The 15820-nt window shown below is 26.9% G+C and overlaps 1 protein-coding gene across 2 annotated transcripts in view; it reads right to left on the reverse strand.

Annotated features, from left to right (window-relative positions):
• Window positions 1-15820, reverse strand: part of LOC100163890 (interference hedgehog) — a 21784-nt gene extending 5964 nt beyond the window's left edge. The window contains exons 1-7 of one of the 2 annotated variants that reach the window (XM_029487912.1): window positions 15645-15820; window positions 15527-15574; window positions 2618-2720; window positions 1862-2497; window positions 1464-1685; window positions 1224-1379; window positions 993-1148 (exon numbers count right to left, since the gene is read on the reverse strand). In XM_029487912.1, coding sequence (XP_029343772.1) covers window positions 993-1148; window positions 1224-1379; window positions 1464-1685; window positions 1862-2497; window positions 2618-2681 — 1234 coding nt within the window. In that variant the 5' untranslated portion in view covers window positions 2682-2720; window positions 15527-15574; window positions 15645-15820. Of the gene's footprint in view, window positions 1-992; window positions 1149-1223; window positions 1380-1463; window positions 1686-1861; window positions 2498-2617; window positions 2721-15526 lie in introns of both variants that reach the window. The other variant, XM_001952541.5, reaches the window with a different exon arrangement.

Raw genomic sequence — 15820 nt, forward strand, 5'->3', positions numbered from 1 at the left:
TTAAAAAGTATTTTCCCGGGCTGGTCCGAAATTCCAATCCGTCCCTGTACAGCAATGATAGATGTATCAAAATATAGTGACAAAGGCCAGTTTTGCATGAACGCGTATCGTACGAACGTGTTTTCAGTTACATTGAATAAGTTCACATGCGCCTTAAAAAATTTCATTTAAATAAGGACCGTATAGGCGTAGAATAGGTTTGTGATATAAATAGCTTAAAATATAAGTGTACATCATTGTGTGTATGAAATCATTATATATATAATTGCGGATGGTTTAAAGTCTAGGTTTAATATTTTTTTAATTAAAACAGAATAGTTAGCAGAATTAAAGGAAAATATTTGTTATTTTTCATTTTAATGGATTTTGTCAAATAATGTCAATATAAATAAATACCTACTAAATAACTACTTATATAAAAAATGTGATAATGCATTTTTGATGTTTATAAATTAAAATAATATATCATACCTAAAAAATACAAACAAGTAATTAGTGAACATGAGAAGTCTACAACTATTATTCTTTTTCTGAATTACAAAAATACAATAATTCATCTGAAACTGGTGCTGTTCGAAATTGTCTACTGTTTTATGTTATTTTTTTCCAATAATTAAGGAAAGTATTAAGCGTTTTGAATCTCTCCCCCTCTCACCAATGTGCTACTAACTAGATCAAATTTTCTACCACTAACTACTCTAAAAGTTGATTATAGCAAATTTTCTGAAAAGATTTGTGTTTACAGACAAAATACAAAAATAATGTACCATTGAAAAATCAATACATTCCTTGTTCTGCTCAGAATCTAAAATAAGTAAGGAACAAAATATTTTCATGCATGGGAAATGCTGTTTTCTATACCTAAGCAAACTTATAATTATTTAATGTTTATATTACTGCACAGTATACAATTTTCAATATTCTTAAGTCTATTTATGCAAACAAAATAAAATAACAGAACATTCTTTTAATAATAGACTTATTGAAATCACCTTCATAATAATGTTGTTGAGAAGTAAGTTGTGTAATTTGTTTTGGATTGACTTGAATCATAGAAGCCCAATATGAGCATCCTAAGATATTACATGCAAAACATTGAATAAATCCGGCATGATACTTGTGAGTGTTGTTTAAAGTCAAAATGCTTCCTGAATTAAACCATGTTTTAATCATTTTATTAAAATATATTATAATTAATTAGTCATTACTCATTAATAACTAACCTTTAATAAGTATATTTGAATCATTAACCGGTTTCCCATTAAGGTACCAAATAATTTTGGGAGGTGGTGTTCCCATTGCTTCACATTTTAATGTCTCAGAACTGCCTTCATTTATTACCACAGACTCACTGGGACCATTTTTCACATAAGGCATCTCTAGAATATAAACAAAAACATTTGATACACTAAAATATGTATAACTAGAATTTGTGAAGTATGAAGTTACTAAACAATATTTACCTTGAACTTGAAGTGTTATAGAATGAGTGATTTTTCCATGACTATTTTCAGCAATACAATCATATACACCAGAATCTTCAATACTAAGATTACGTATAGTTAACAAACCCGATTCAATATTGGTTTTGTTATCATGCATGAGTATATTTTTATGAACTCCAAGCCATTTAACTGTAGGCACTGGTTCACCATATGGAGCACATTCAATACTGACATTTGAATCTAAAATTATTAAAATGGTTTTTGAAATTTCAAAAATCTTTATAAGAAAATATACACAGCATGTTTTATATTGTTACATAAAATAATATATTTAATATAATAAATATATCGAATGTACATTGTACATTTGTACATATATAATTAATCAATAATTGTTGTTGAAAATAAATATTTACTTTTTTGAGCAACATATAAAGATGGTGGTTTACTTATAAACCTTGGTGATAGTGCTGCATGACTTGAACGAACATCCAAGTATAAAGACATAGATAAATTTATTACTTGGGATAAAATATTGTTAGTTGCTGAACAAGTATAGTGACCAGTATGTTCAGATTGGATATTTTTCAACAGTACTGATCCAGCTGAAGATACTGGAGTAGTCCTAAGTAATGGTTGACCATTTTTATAATACTGAATTAAAGCAGGTGGATCACTTTGAATAGGTTTTCCACAGTTCAAAGCAACTGTATTCCCTGCAGTAATTTTAAATTTATCACCACTTGATGATAATGAATGATTGTCAAATTCCTTCAGCGTAGCCAAGCTCAATGTTGCTGCTGTGGATGCCAAAGAAGATGCACCAATGGTAGCCACACATTGATAATCACCAGTTTCTGCAATACTTTCTACTTTGACAACAAGTCTACTATTACTGTTAGTATGTACTGGAGCTGGATGTATGAAATCCTTTGAGTTGTGTAACCATTTTATGTTGTCTACATTGATATTAAGAGTGCAGTCAAACACTACTTCATCATGAAGTGGTGCTACCAATGATTCGGGTGACCGTGTAAAATAGATTCCAATTGCTAAAAACAAAAAGTTATGAATAGATCAATAAATATAACCTAAGCAATGTACTTGACAAAAGTGTAAAAAAAAAAATATCAAAACAACATTTACTGTATAAAAATGAATTATAATTATACCTGAAGTATTTCTTGAAAATTCTAAAATAATTAAAATTGGAATTAAAATCTCCCAATAGATCATTGTGATTATTGACTTGCGTAGTTTACTTCATTACTGTTCCTGGAACAAAATAAAGTACTCGTTAATTGAAATATATTAAGATTTGTTTTATCTGGTTTAATTATTTTTGTTGATACTAACATTAAGTTATTTACGGAATAGTTATTTATTCAATTAACTTATCATTAAAAACTAAATTAAAAAAAATAATAGAATGGTATGTTAATGTTATACTTTATAGATTAAAAAATCTAAAAATGACTGGTAATAAATTGCAAGTTTTTAGTGTCCAAAATTGTTAACTTCTCAAAAAATGTTAAAACCAGTTTTATTACATTTTTATTTAACTGAGAAAGATGAAAAAGATATACACCGTAAATATAGTAGTTTTATATTGCATTTCCATGTTAATTTGTTGAACACATTATGTGTGTTATTAATTTAGACATTAGCATAAGCCATAATATGGTATAAAAAATATTGTTAAAATTTAATTGAATTATAGAAATACCGTATGACTTTTACAATTTTTAAATGCAAATTGAACGCTTTCGTCAAGTATATTATTTGATAATATATTTTTTTACCTTATTACAAGCTATAAGCACCTGTATTTATCAAGGTCGTGAAACAGGAATGTCGCGTTCTTCGCTTTGGTAGTTTTATTTGGTAGATTAAATAAATCACAACGGGCAGCAATTTATTATAAAATCCAGCACACTAAAACGTGTTTTTGCACGCTATTACAAATACTAATGAGACAAAAATCCATTTTTCTTTCCTTTAAGATCGAGAGTATTCATAGATTTCTTTTTAATGTTAGGTATCTTTACACACAGAAAACATAACGAATACAAGTTATAGTTAAATAAAATATAGTTTCTAACTGAAAATCATCACTAACAGACAAAATTAAAACACAAATAATATAGATTTAATTTGATCTTGATAGTATAGTTCAAATTTCAATTAGGCAGGTAAACTAAACATTATTTTTCCATCAGAAATTAATACCTATGGTTATTATAATATACGTCTACTTATTTTTTTTTTCAGTAGTGACTATAGTTATGAGATATATTATACTGTTATAGTTATGAAAAAATAACAAACCCCTATACGTTATAAAACCGGTAGGAAATAAGGGCTTCTAGAGGTGTCAAATTTCAAACAATGGATTTATCATTGCGAATTAAAAGAACAATTATATAGGGGTACTATGTATTAAATTTACATGCTTCTGGCGCCACCCAGAAGCCGGTCTGTCCGTATTTTTTTCCTAATAACAATGAATTATTATGTAGGCCAGGCACCGGCAACCCGCGGCCCGCATGCGGCCCTCGGAACTTTTTGATGCAGCCCTCCAAATTCATGGTGTTTAAAATTTTAATTTTGTAGCTTAAATTGTTATAAAATATATAAATAATATTTAATCATGACTATTGTATAACAATGAGATAAGCTATGATCGAGACCGTAATCTAATCGTATATAATGACATAATGTATATATCGTCGATTACGACAAATACGTATCAGGTTATAGCCTAAGTGCAGTTCGTTTCGAAACATTCCAACGTGAAGTTTAAATTTCTGATTTTCTGATTTTTACGTACAAGAGAATAAAATCAAATTGTTTCAAAACCCTTTTTCTGTCGACATTGACGATATTGAATCTAATTTACAGATGGAAGTCATAGAATTGCAAAACAACGATATTCTTAAAAATGTTTTTAAAGAAAGTAATGAGTAATGACCTAAAAATATTTTATTCAAGTCTTTCTGAAATAGATTTTAAAGGCATTAAAAGTTTTGCTAAAAAAATGATTACTGCTTTCGGTAGCACATATATTTGTGAGCAGACATTCTCAATACTTAAATTTCGAAAAATAAATATTGTTCACGATTGACATGACATGACATGACATGACATGAACACTTGAATGCAAGGATATCAACATCCAATATAAAAGCGGATATAGACGAATTGGCGGGAAAAATTCAACCTCAAAAATCACACTAGTAACTTAATATTTGTTTACTAAAATGCATTCAAGAATTAATTAATAATTATTTTTAAACTTTTAAATTTTCTCTACCAATGTATTTAATTAAAAATTAATTAATAAGGACAACCGCAATGTTAAACTCATAATATGTTTGTTGCTATCTGTAAATATATTAGTATTATATGTTAAATTATATTTTTTAATATTTTAATTTTGTATGCGGCCCTCCATAAAAAACTGAAACAAATTATGGCCCGTGTAGGTAAAAATGTTGCCGACCACTGATGTAGGCAGTGGTGTTGGTGTAGCCAGAACTTTGAATGGTGGCGGGAGGAGGTGGCATGACCAATATAAAATAAGTACTCTATACTACTCAATAGTAAACAAATTACTATTCATATTTAGTTATAATAATAAAATAATAAATAATTTTAATTTTAGATTTTGAGCGGAGCGAAGAATGTATATTGGTTTACATAATGCGTGAATTTTTTTTTGTGTCTAACATTAACTTGAGAAATTAGGAGTAGTAAAAAGTATGGTTCCTGGTAGCAAATTAGATCTAATTAAATAGAGATTTAGGAAGGAAAAACAAAAAATGTTCCCAGTACTTTACAAAGTAGGTAATTTATTGAGAAAAACAAAATAAAAAATTGGTGAAAGCTGGACATATTTGTAAACCCTTTGGTATATAATACATATTTAGTCACTGACATTTTCGACTTTTTAAAGTTTTTTTCATTACGAAGTTATTTGCAAAAATCTAAAAATGTAAAATATAAATGAACATTTTTTTATAGCCATTTTGACAAAATTGAATTATGTAGATATAAATGAAAAATAACGTTTTTATTATTTTGTAGTAAGAAAAAAATATATTTAGAGTAGAGACTTGAACTGAGCTCTTCTACAAAAAGTGCCTATGTATTTACTTAGTATATGTCTAAACATATATTCAAAATATTTAGATTAATTTTAAACTATTTATACCATGAACCTATACTATATTATATAATAGGTAAGTTTTTTCCCAAGAATTTAGTCCAAACTACCGTAGTATTAATTGAAAAATAAATTACTTAAAGGAATATAAATACATATTTGTATATTATAACATATTATCTTTAAAAATATAAGCTGACAAATCATTTTCTCATAATCTTTTTCATCGTATACCTACTACACGCTTGATAATTATTTTGCCCAATCGCATATCTGCAGATGAAGGAAATTTACAAAAAAAAAAAACGAATGAATTTTACTTTTTAGTATTAAGATGTTTTCTGTTTTGTGAATATTTATTAAATGCATAGTCTTTTCAGTCTTCAGTCATTTTTGATCGAATAGATAAGTATTATTTTTAGAGTGAACAATGTACGTTCTGAGTGTTCTGACATTTTTGAAGTTACAGGTAAAGTTGCGTGTAATTGTAAAATTAATTTTATTGTAGATATCATTATTTTTTCATATGTTTGTACCACATGAGTTCCGCTTTAAGATTTATTAAAACATTTATAGAAAGGTCAGTTTCATATATAGGTATACGGTAATATTCTTTTATCATGAACCACTAATTATTTCAAAAAGTATTATTGTTTTCGAAAAATTATATTTTTATCCTTATCATTTTTTCGTGTTTAATCTTGTTTGCAATATTGTAAGGTACCATAAAAAATAAATAAAGTTTTTAGAAATAATTGTATTTATATATTTAAACCCAAATGACTGTTAAAAATACGTGTAATAGCTTATATTTAACGGAGTTTAAGACAGAGTAGGTACTAGGTACATCCACTGGCATTATTTAATTTGTCACGGGCAACGCTTGGGTATATGTTAGCGTGAAATAAAAACAAATACCTAACAGCTTCTTTTATAGCTATAATATTCACCTTTAGTTAAAATACTTTTATACATTGCAGATAAATTGCAGGGTGTTTCTAAACTTAAATCACTACATTTTAGTTCTTCCAAAATAATTAAATGTGTTTTTTTAAATTGTATACATAGGTATATACACTGGCTTATATTAGTTCAGTGACCTTATTCACCTTAATAATTAAAATACGAATTATATACTCCGATTTACAAATTAGTAATGATAAATGGTATAATTAATACATTTAATAAATATTACAAGTATGAGGTACCTTATGAGTTATGGCTAATCAAAGTAATTTAATTGCACTGATTTAATATAGTTGTTTTTAAAATTAAGTAAACATTAGCGACATTTATTAATTTGGTAGATGAAATGTTGATATTTCGTTCAAAATTATTTTTCAAATTCACACACACACACACTATAGGTAAAATTATTTTATTTATTGGAAATTGTAAAGTGGCACATTTCCTTTGATCAACAAGAGTAATTCTGTCTGCGACTACACAAGTTTAGGTCAGCCCCATAGAGCCCACCAAATCGATAGACATTAATTATTATTAAAGGGCATGCGTTTCAAATTTAAACGAAAAATGCAAAAACACATATGTTTCACAAAAAGGAAATATAGATAACGTTATATAACCCAAAATGAATTATCAAAATATGACGTTATTATAAATAAAAAATATGTATATATAAGTATTATAAAATAGGTAGGTATGAGAGTATTTGTTTTAAAATGAAACTAAAACATTAAATTTTTTAACAATACATTTTGGCTCATAATTATATTAATTCTTTTTACACGATTACAAAATTTAATTTTAAAGACATATTCAAACTATAATAACTAATAGACATAAAATCTTCATAAATATTTACTATGGCTCACACAATATCTATTATATTATTATAATATAAAGGTTAGGATGGATTTTAATTTATTCAATATTCACAACGACAATTACTCATACTTTAATGTGTTAATTAACAATATAATATATACTGTATTATACCCGATTATTGACTATTGACACTTTGTAAATATGCCAGTATAAAGGTTTTTACTAAATAGTGTAATGTAATATTGTATACAGATTACAGATCCAGGAATAATAATAATAATAATTTAATGCAATGTCAACATGTTCATATTTGTATCTGTGTTTGTATTATAAATATTACATACATAGGTGTATAATTTATATATATGATATGAGCAATGTTCAAGCATCCATAACTTTGTAAACATTCAATATAAACACGGTGTTTGTAACTGATAAAAACATGTATAGAAATACGTTAAGTCAGAATAATAATATTCTAAGACGATATTTATGTGTCTGGTTTGGTTAGTAAAATGTGCACGAGTGGAAACAAGGACATGCAAGATGAAGCGGACGTAAAAATACGTGTTGGTTTGCATATTATGCCGTCTGGACGGAATGATTATACATACATATACCTACTATATATGTATAAATGTATAATGTATATATATATTATACATTCCTACGTATAAAAAAATAAGCCATTAAAAAATAAATTGCATTTTGGATAACTAATCCTGTGTATTTCACCTACGTCTATTTTAAATCAAACTTCACAATAAGTAATACAATACCAATAGGTACCTATTAGTTAATCATACATAATAGTTGGGAATATTTTTATCTTAAAAACTAAGAATCGTTAATAGTTGTTTTTCACTGGACGCATAGGCAGATGCACCAAGCACGCGAAACACTGACGCTCATATTATTATGTACAATTCAATGCAGTTTTAGGGTGCGTTATTACAAGGAAACCAGATAACTAACCAGATATACATTCAACGACATACTGCAGAATGTTAAGTCAAATAGAACGTTTTAAAACGAATTCCATGTTAAGGTATTTCTGAAATAATTATTTAGTCAAGAATATTCAACCAAATGAATGAATTAAAATTAAAATAACCTATACAAGAGTAATGTATTAGTTCAGAAGATCCAATATTATAAGAGAATGCAGTGTGTATGTTTTGTCTTTGGATGAACGCACCTGAACTGGTGTGGAACAAAACCATCCACAAGATACAACAACCGACCTGGAATGCTGAATCTTCCCCAACCCGGACCTGCTGCTACTACTACTACTACTACTACTGTTGTAGATGCTGCTAGTAGGTTTGTTTATTGTATTTATTATTCCTTCAAAACCTGCATTGTTTGAAGAAGTATTTTCTATGGATAGAATATCAATAATACCTATTAATAAAAGTAAATAAATGCAAATACAAAATTTTTCGAAGCGCATTTTACATTTATTAACGAATAACGATTGTTTAACTGTAATAGTACCTAAAAGAAATTAATATTTTCGAAACTTCATTCGCGGCGGGTACGGCGCACAACGCTATCTGTTGCGCGTTGTATACGTTTCACGAGATGTATATATTTTATAGAAAAAAAAACGAAATAATAAAATTCATCATAATGCTGTACTAGTGAATAATTAGATGAGGTTTAATTAAAAATAAAAATAAATAATATCAAGAACTTATACAGTTATACGAATGTTTTAGATGCGTGGTTACTAGTTGTTAAATAAAATATTAAATTAAAAATTGCTTAAGATAATAATTGTGTGTACAGCGATGTATTATTATTTCAATACATTTGACGTAAAAATAAAAAAAACAGCAAATAAATTAGTTGGTAATCATTGACAAGTCCAACAAATACTAATTACAATGGTATCCGAAGCTCTAGTTAATGATATAACAATAAGCAGTTGCTTCAATGACAAAATAGGAACGAGTAAAGCACAAAAAATTCCGCTTTAATTGTTTTAAAAAAACATACAATCGGTATACTTAAAAGGAAACCAGTCCCTCTTTCGATAGTAATATAGCTAACGAAAAATGTTTTTCTTTTCCTCGTGTATGATGTCCATGCGAATTTTCTGATGCTTGTTATACAAATTCGATGCCTCTATAAAATATTTTCGAACCGGTTATAATATAATCGTACAGTATACTTATAGACGTGTATATGTTTTTTTTTTTTTTTGTACATAAACTCAGCCGGCAAATTATACACTTTGAATACGGTAAAAAGGAGCAGTCGAAATATGATCCTATAAGCAAGAAACAACGATCAATCAAGTCTGATGGGTTACAATTACAGGCAGAATATGATTTATTTTTGATGTTTCATAGATTATTACACACACGTTAAGGTGTTTCTTAACGTTTCGGTAAAGTACTAATAAGTACCTACCTACTAGCTAATATATGGGATATTCTGTACATCACGTCTCAGATACCCAAGTACCCAACTCGTTACGATTGATATCACTCATCACTGTTTCACTACTTGATGTTTCTTGATTTAAGAATGATTTTTTCACTCATTGATGAAACACAAAACGAGTTTTTAGTTTACAAATATATTTTAATCGAAACAAAAACGGGTCGGGCCCAAGAATTTTTTTTAATTATGTTGAGTTTTCATTTATCTACATTTTTACAGAGATTTAGAAATACATGACGAGCATTTTTCGACAAAGATAGAATTAAATATTGTGCACATATAGTTACATTACAGTTTTATAAATAACAATTCTATGGACCCGAACAAGTCAGTCGTTAATAGTATCCAACAAACGCGGCGTAGCAGTGTTGAAAAAAAAAATAACTTATCGTTTATGTTTGTTATTCTTCTTCTAACAAACCCTTTGATAATTTCGAATTGAATAGGTTTTATTTCTTTGGAACTCAACATAATATTATCGTTGTTTGTTACGGAGAAAAATATAGCTGAACAAGGGAGAGAAAAAAGTGATTAGCCGATAACATAATAAGTAACATTTTGCACCGAAATGTGATTATACGGTGCTATTAAAAGCAGTAGGCGTATAACCCAAGGGCCTGTACGATTGTACCTTGTGAGAAACAAGTATAACATCCGACAAACCAGACACAATCACCATGTAATTTACACATAAGGGTACAAAACAACTATAGGCTCGTTGAGTATAACGCTATTGTGTGCCGTTTTATATTTTTTCAAATACATTACATAGTTTAGTGGGTCAAAAGCAAAATATTGTTGAAATGTCGGAATTTATGTGGCTTAAAATGCATAGGGACACAATAACGATTTGTAGGTACGTTTTTTTTTCATTTTATTTATTCTTTGTTACGTGAAAACGTATTTTGGATCAACAATGAACGATACTCGAATGTTTGAGCCTTCCGTACCGCTTACCTGTCATCTAACATGTCCTTTTAACTACACAAATATTATCTCAATACAGATTTATTTTCGTATTACTCTTTCCGTTTAATACCAATGTAGTTCGTGATGATACAAAGAACAATAAAATAGTGGGTTCACTATGCATTATGTCTGAGACACACGCACATAAATCTGTTCGCCCACATAAAACGGACGGTGTTACCTACGATTGCGTTCGTAGTATTTCAATTTTAACTACATAACACAACGTTTAAAATGTTTAAATAATACCTAGTATATTTTTAAAAGTTATAATTGTATATTATAATGCTAGCATAATATTATAAAAACCCAATAGGTAGTATAATACTGTAATAAATAATATAATGTACCAACTACCAAGTAATAATCCACTATTGCATACGGTTTGTTTTACACATTTTTACATGCATATTATAGTCATGCAGTATCATTTTTAATTTTGTATAGGTACTACACAATATTATGTAAAATATAATTAAAGATTATAAAAACATCACTATAAGCCAATTAAAGAAATGTATTTTCCTTTAAAAACATGGATATTAATTATGAAATATAATAAGCATTACTATGAAATGTGTCAATTTTTTTTGTCTCAAATTGTCTGAACACGTAAGACGTATACACTATACAGGATGAACAAGCGAAGATATGATGGGAGATATAAGAGACAGGTCTGTGAATCATGATTAACCACAGCTGTCTGATGTTTTAATGCTTATTGTGGCTGCTAGGCACACAACAATGGACCCAATATTTTAATAATAATATAACACAATAGCCGTTCCCACACAACATATAAGGATGGAAAAACACATTTTTTGATAGCATGATTCATTTTGTAATTTAAAAAAAAATCACTGATTATATAGCATAGAAATACTTAATACCTCGAGGTACATAATTAACATGATCATAAAATCGGTTTTGTAACTATAACAACACTATTAAATGCGTATGATTAAAGCTACACGAAATAATTCAATAATAATATGAAATAAAAGTCGTTAACGGTATAAACTATCAAGGAAACAGGATCTGATAATTTATATGAATCAAACTAATGTTGACAAAATAATGTTTATTATTCCTAAAAATAATGAAATCTATAATAATGATAATTGATTAAATTTGATTAGTGCCTAATTATGGTGTTTACCCTATTTATATTATGTACCTCTCAAAACTCTGTAATATTATAATTTATACCCAATGATCTAAGAATTCCTACCTAGTATACCTACATTAAAAAATTAAAAAGGCAGTTTTATTTGGATATAAACTATATTTCTGTACGAAATCCGTAAGTTTTATTATTTTATAAACGGATTGTAATAATATTTCTGTAATATCCAGTGATAAGAACAAACTATTTTAAAATTATTATTAGGTTTGGAGTTATGTTTTTCGAGTAGGTATAATTTCAAACATTTCATTAAAACCGAGATTAAAACTATTATAGATCCTTATTAAATATTTAAAAATGTATAAAAAAACCTTGTGGGTATTAATATTAAAAAGGTATACAAAATTAAAAACAGGATACACACTACATAGTCTGGGTAGTGGGTGTTGGATACTTTACTCAGTCATCTTACTTGGATCACTCCATTATAGTATTGTATTAATATTAAAAATCAATGTATAAATATATTCTAAAAACTATTTTCAACAGGTTTTGTTCTTCTCAAGAATGAATTATGATAAATATTTTTTTTTTCAAACAAGAATGCTTTTTTTTTTCAATCAGTTTTCTACAGATTTGGGACATTTGAAGAATTAACTCGAGAATTAATTATGTAAAGTGCATATTTTGTGTTTGATTTCCCAATAGATTCCAAAATTATTTGAACCTGTTTTTATTTGATTAAACGATCCAAACAGAGTTTTGGGAAAAACCTCATTATAATATAAAACTTAGTGTTTAACACGAGTTTAACATGAGAAAACACTAGTAGGTGGTCTTACTTAAAATCGTAAGCACATAGTATCCATGTACCTACTAAAATCTTGACTTAAATTGACTGTTATAATTAGAACATATAATTTAGATTTCTAAAATAAATTCAAAAATAATAAATATAACTCTTTCCACATGATTTCTAGGAAAAATAATGGCAAATTAGATGTGAGAATAATTCATAACATTAGTAGAACCTATTTGAAAGTAATATCAAGAATTTCATCTGCTGGTGATAGGAAATCATAGGAAAATTGTACATAATAATGCATTCAACTCAAATCTTCATAAACCAATTTCGTATCAACAAATATATTAAAATATTAAATTGTATTGATTATTGAATACCCACTGCATAATTATAATTTTAGCTTATGACTCAAAAATAAAGCATTTAGATTATATTATTACTAATAAGTTATGCAACAGCATGCAACTTTCTGTGCTAAAAAACAAAAATCTAAAAAAAAATCTTAAATTTTCAGGAATATACAATTATTTTTTTAACAAACATGCATTTATATGGAAATAAACTTCAAAAGTGCATACCCATAAAAAAAATAAAAAAATGTACAAAAATATGCACTATATTTTTTATTATTATTAAAACTAAATATTTTATTTTTTAGTTTACTTAACTTTAAATATATATAATAAAAATAAAATGCTGTCTGTTGGTTCCTGTATCACTTGAGACAGGCTTGACCGATTTTGCTCATTTAAAAAAAAAAAAATGTTCGTGGTAGTCCAAATGAAGTTTATAAAGAAAGAAATATTGGAAAATTTTGGAAAATTTTGGGAAAAAGTTAGTCATTTTTTTAATTGGATTTTTCTATAAATGTTTTTTCATAGATTGTTGGATATTATAATATAGTAATAGTAGAATTTACAATTTTTATTTATATATAAATGGTTGCCATTGGTTACATATTATATTAGATACTAATTTATATACCTAATTAGTAAAAATATGGCATAAATATTTTTTTTACAAATAAATATAATATATAATATTATTATAAAAAAACAAATGTTTGGCATGGGCAATTCCAGGCTGACAGCTAGTATTAAATCATTATTGATTATAAAGTAACAACATAAAAGATATAGATGACCAATGACCATGAGTGTTTGAACTTTGAAGGCTCTTTATTTTTAAAAAAGACTTCTTTTAAAGGTAATTGAAATTTTATTTTTGTTAATCTAATAATAAAATATGCATTAATATAATAATATGATCTATAGAATCATTAAACAAACATACACTACATTTGTTAAATAAATGCAGAAATGTACAACATACATTTTTAGATTTGAGTTGTAAGTATGTAGGTACTATTATTAATTTATGAATATTAAACAAATTTCTGTACAATCAGATCTTGAATAATATGGAGCTTACTAAGAAATATACAAGTTATTAAATAATCTATAATGTATTCCGAATATTAATTTTACAATTATATTTTAAGTAGAACCTACAGATAAAATGTGTATATAATAAATTAACTGTATTAGCTATATAATAATTAATATAGATTATAGGTGCTGGTTAGGTATATGGTTTATAATATCTTTTTAAGTTAGTACTATTAATTATTAATTAACAGGCTATTTTATTAATACTACCTCGGTACTAATTACTATGATTAAGTTAACATTCACAAGAAATAATCAACACTTAAGTTAGAATTAAAATTAAACTATAGGTATCATATAAGTCTAAAAAAGTATTGATTGTATACCTCTATATCATATCACGTCATATCATATTCAAAATAATTTGTTTGTTTGTACTTTGTTTGAACAAGTTATCCAGGTTTGATAGTTAAAAACTATAGGCAGTTAAAATTGGAAAATTTAGATACATTTTCTACCAATAGGTTAAAATATGGTTAAGTAGTTAAGTAAATTTCGAGGTAAATTTTGTAAGCAGCTAGTGCTTGAAAGAAACACATTCAAATGAAATCTTTCCATGATTTAATTCAATTTTCAGGAGCTCAACGGGGATGTAGTTCTGGTTTTGTGCAAAGAACATATTTGAATTTCTTTCATTTTTTAGAGGAACATGAACAATTTTATTTGTTCTTTTTTTCGTTAATTTATTGTTAAATATAGGGAATTTAAATAATGTTATGGCCAAGGTTTTTATAATTTTTTTTAAAAATGTATTACATATTATAATGGGCAATATAATTAATTCTATATACAATATACGATAATATTGACAATGTTAATAAAATGTGAAGTCAGTCAAGACAGTGTTATATGACTTGTATGAAATAAACAATTTTAACATTTTAAAAACAATACAACTATCTAGGTACCTAATTAAATAATGTATTACTTACCACAAATTATATTAAAAAAGTTTTAAAATTATAGAGGGACAAAAAATGATCTTTATTTAGGAGCGAGAACAGATTTAGTTCCTTTTTAACAAAATTATTGTGAACGCTAACTAATTCTTTAGTAAAGGAACTTTCCAAGCACTGTAGACCACAGTATAAATAATTACAATAATTCAAACTAGATAGATTTTAAATAAAAAGTTACTATTAAATGCATTACTTTAACACCTATACAGGTAAACGAAATGTAACCAGGAAGTTATACAATTTTATTGTTGAGAGTTGAACTGATTTGTAATGAAAACATAAATTACATTATCTTAATTAAAATTGTTTAATGACTTACAAAATAATAAACATAGATATATTTATCAAATTAAATAGGGTAGATACTCACTAAAATTAATTGCTAGACAACTTCTGACATAGGTATATTGATGTAATTCTGAAATATAACAATATACTTTGTATTCTTCACAGCAACGAAAAATATTTAAAAGGTTCAATTTAATTACTTAAAAATCACACGTATTTAATAATTTTAATTAAACACTATTTTGTAGAGCACTGAGCAACGGACGACTACCGGAACGCACTAACATCCACTCAAGACACAACCACCAGGAACGGAACGAACGAAAACAAGTGAACTGATTCACCTGCTGAAAATTGAAACGCCGACAAACAAAAC

Source organism: Acyrthosiphon pisum, chromosome A1 (assembly GCF_005508785.2).
Source record: "Acyrthosiphon pisum isolate AL4f chromosome A1, pea_aphid_22Mar2018_4r6ur, whole genome shotgun sequence".
Classification (NCBI taxonomy): domain Eukaryota; kingdom Metazoa; phylum Arthropoda; class Insecta; order Hemiptera; family Aphididae; genus Acyrthosiphon; species Acyrthosiphon pisum.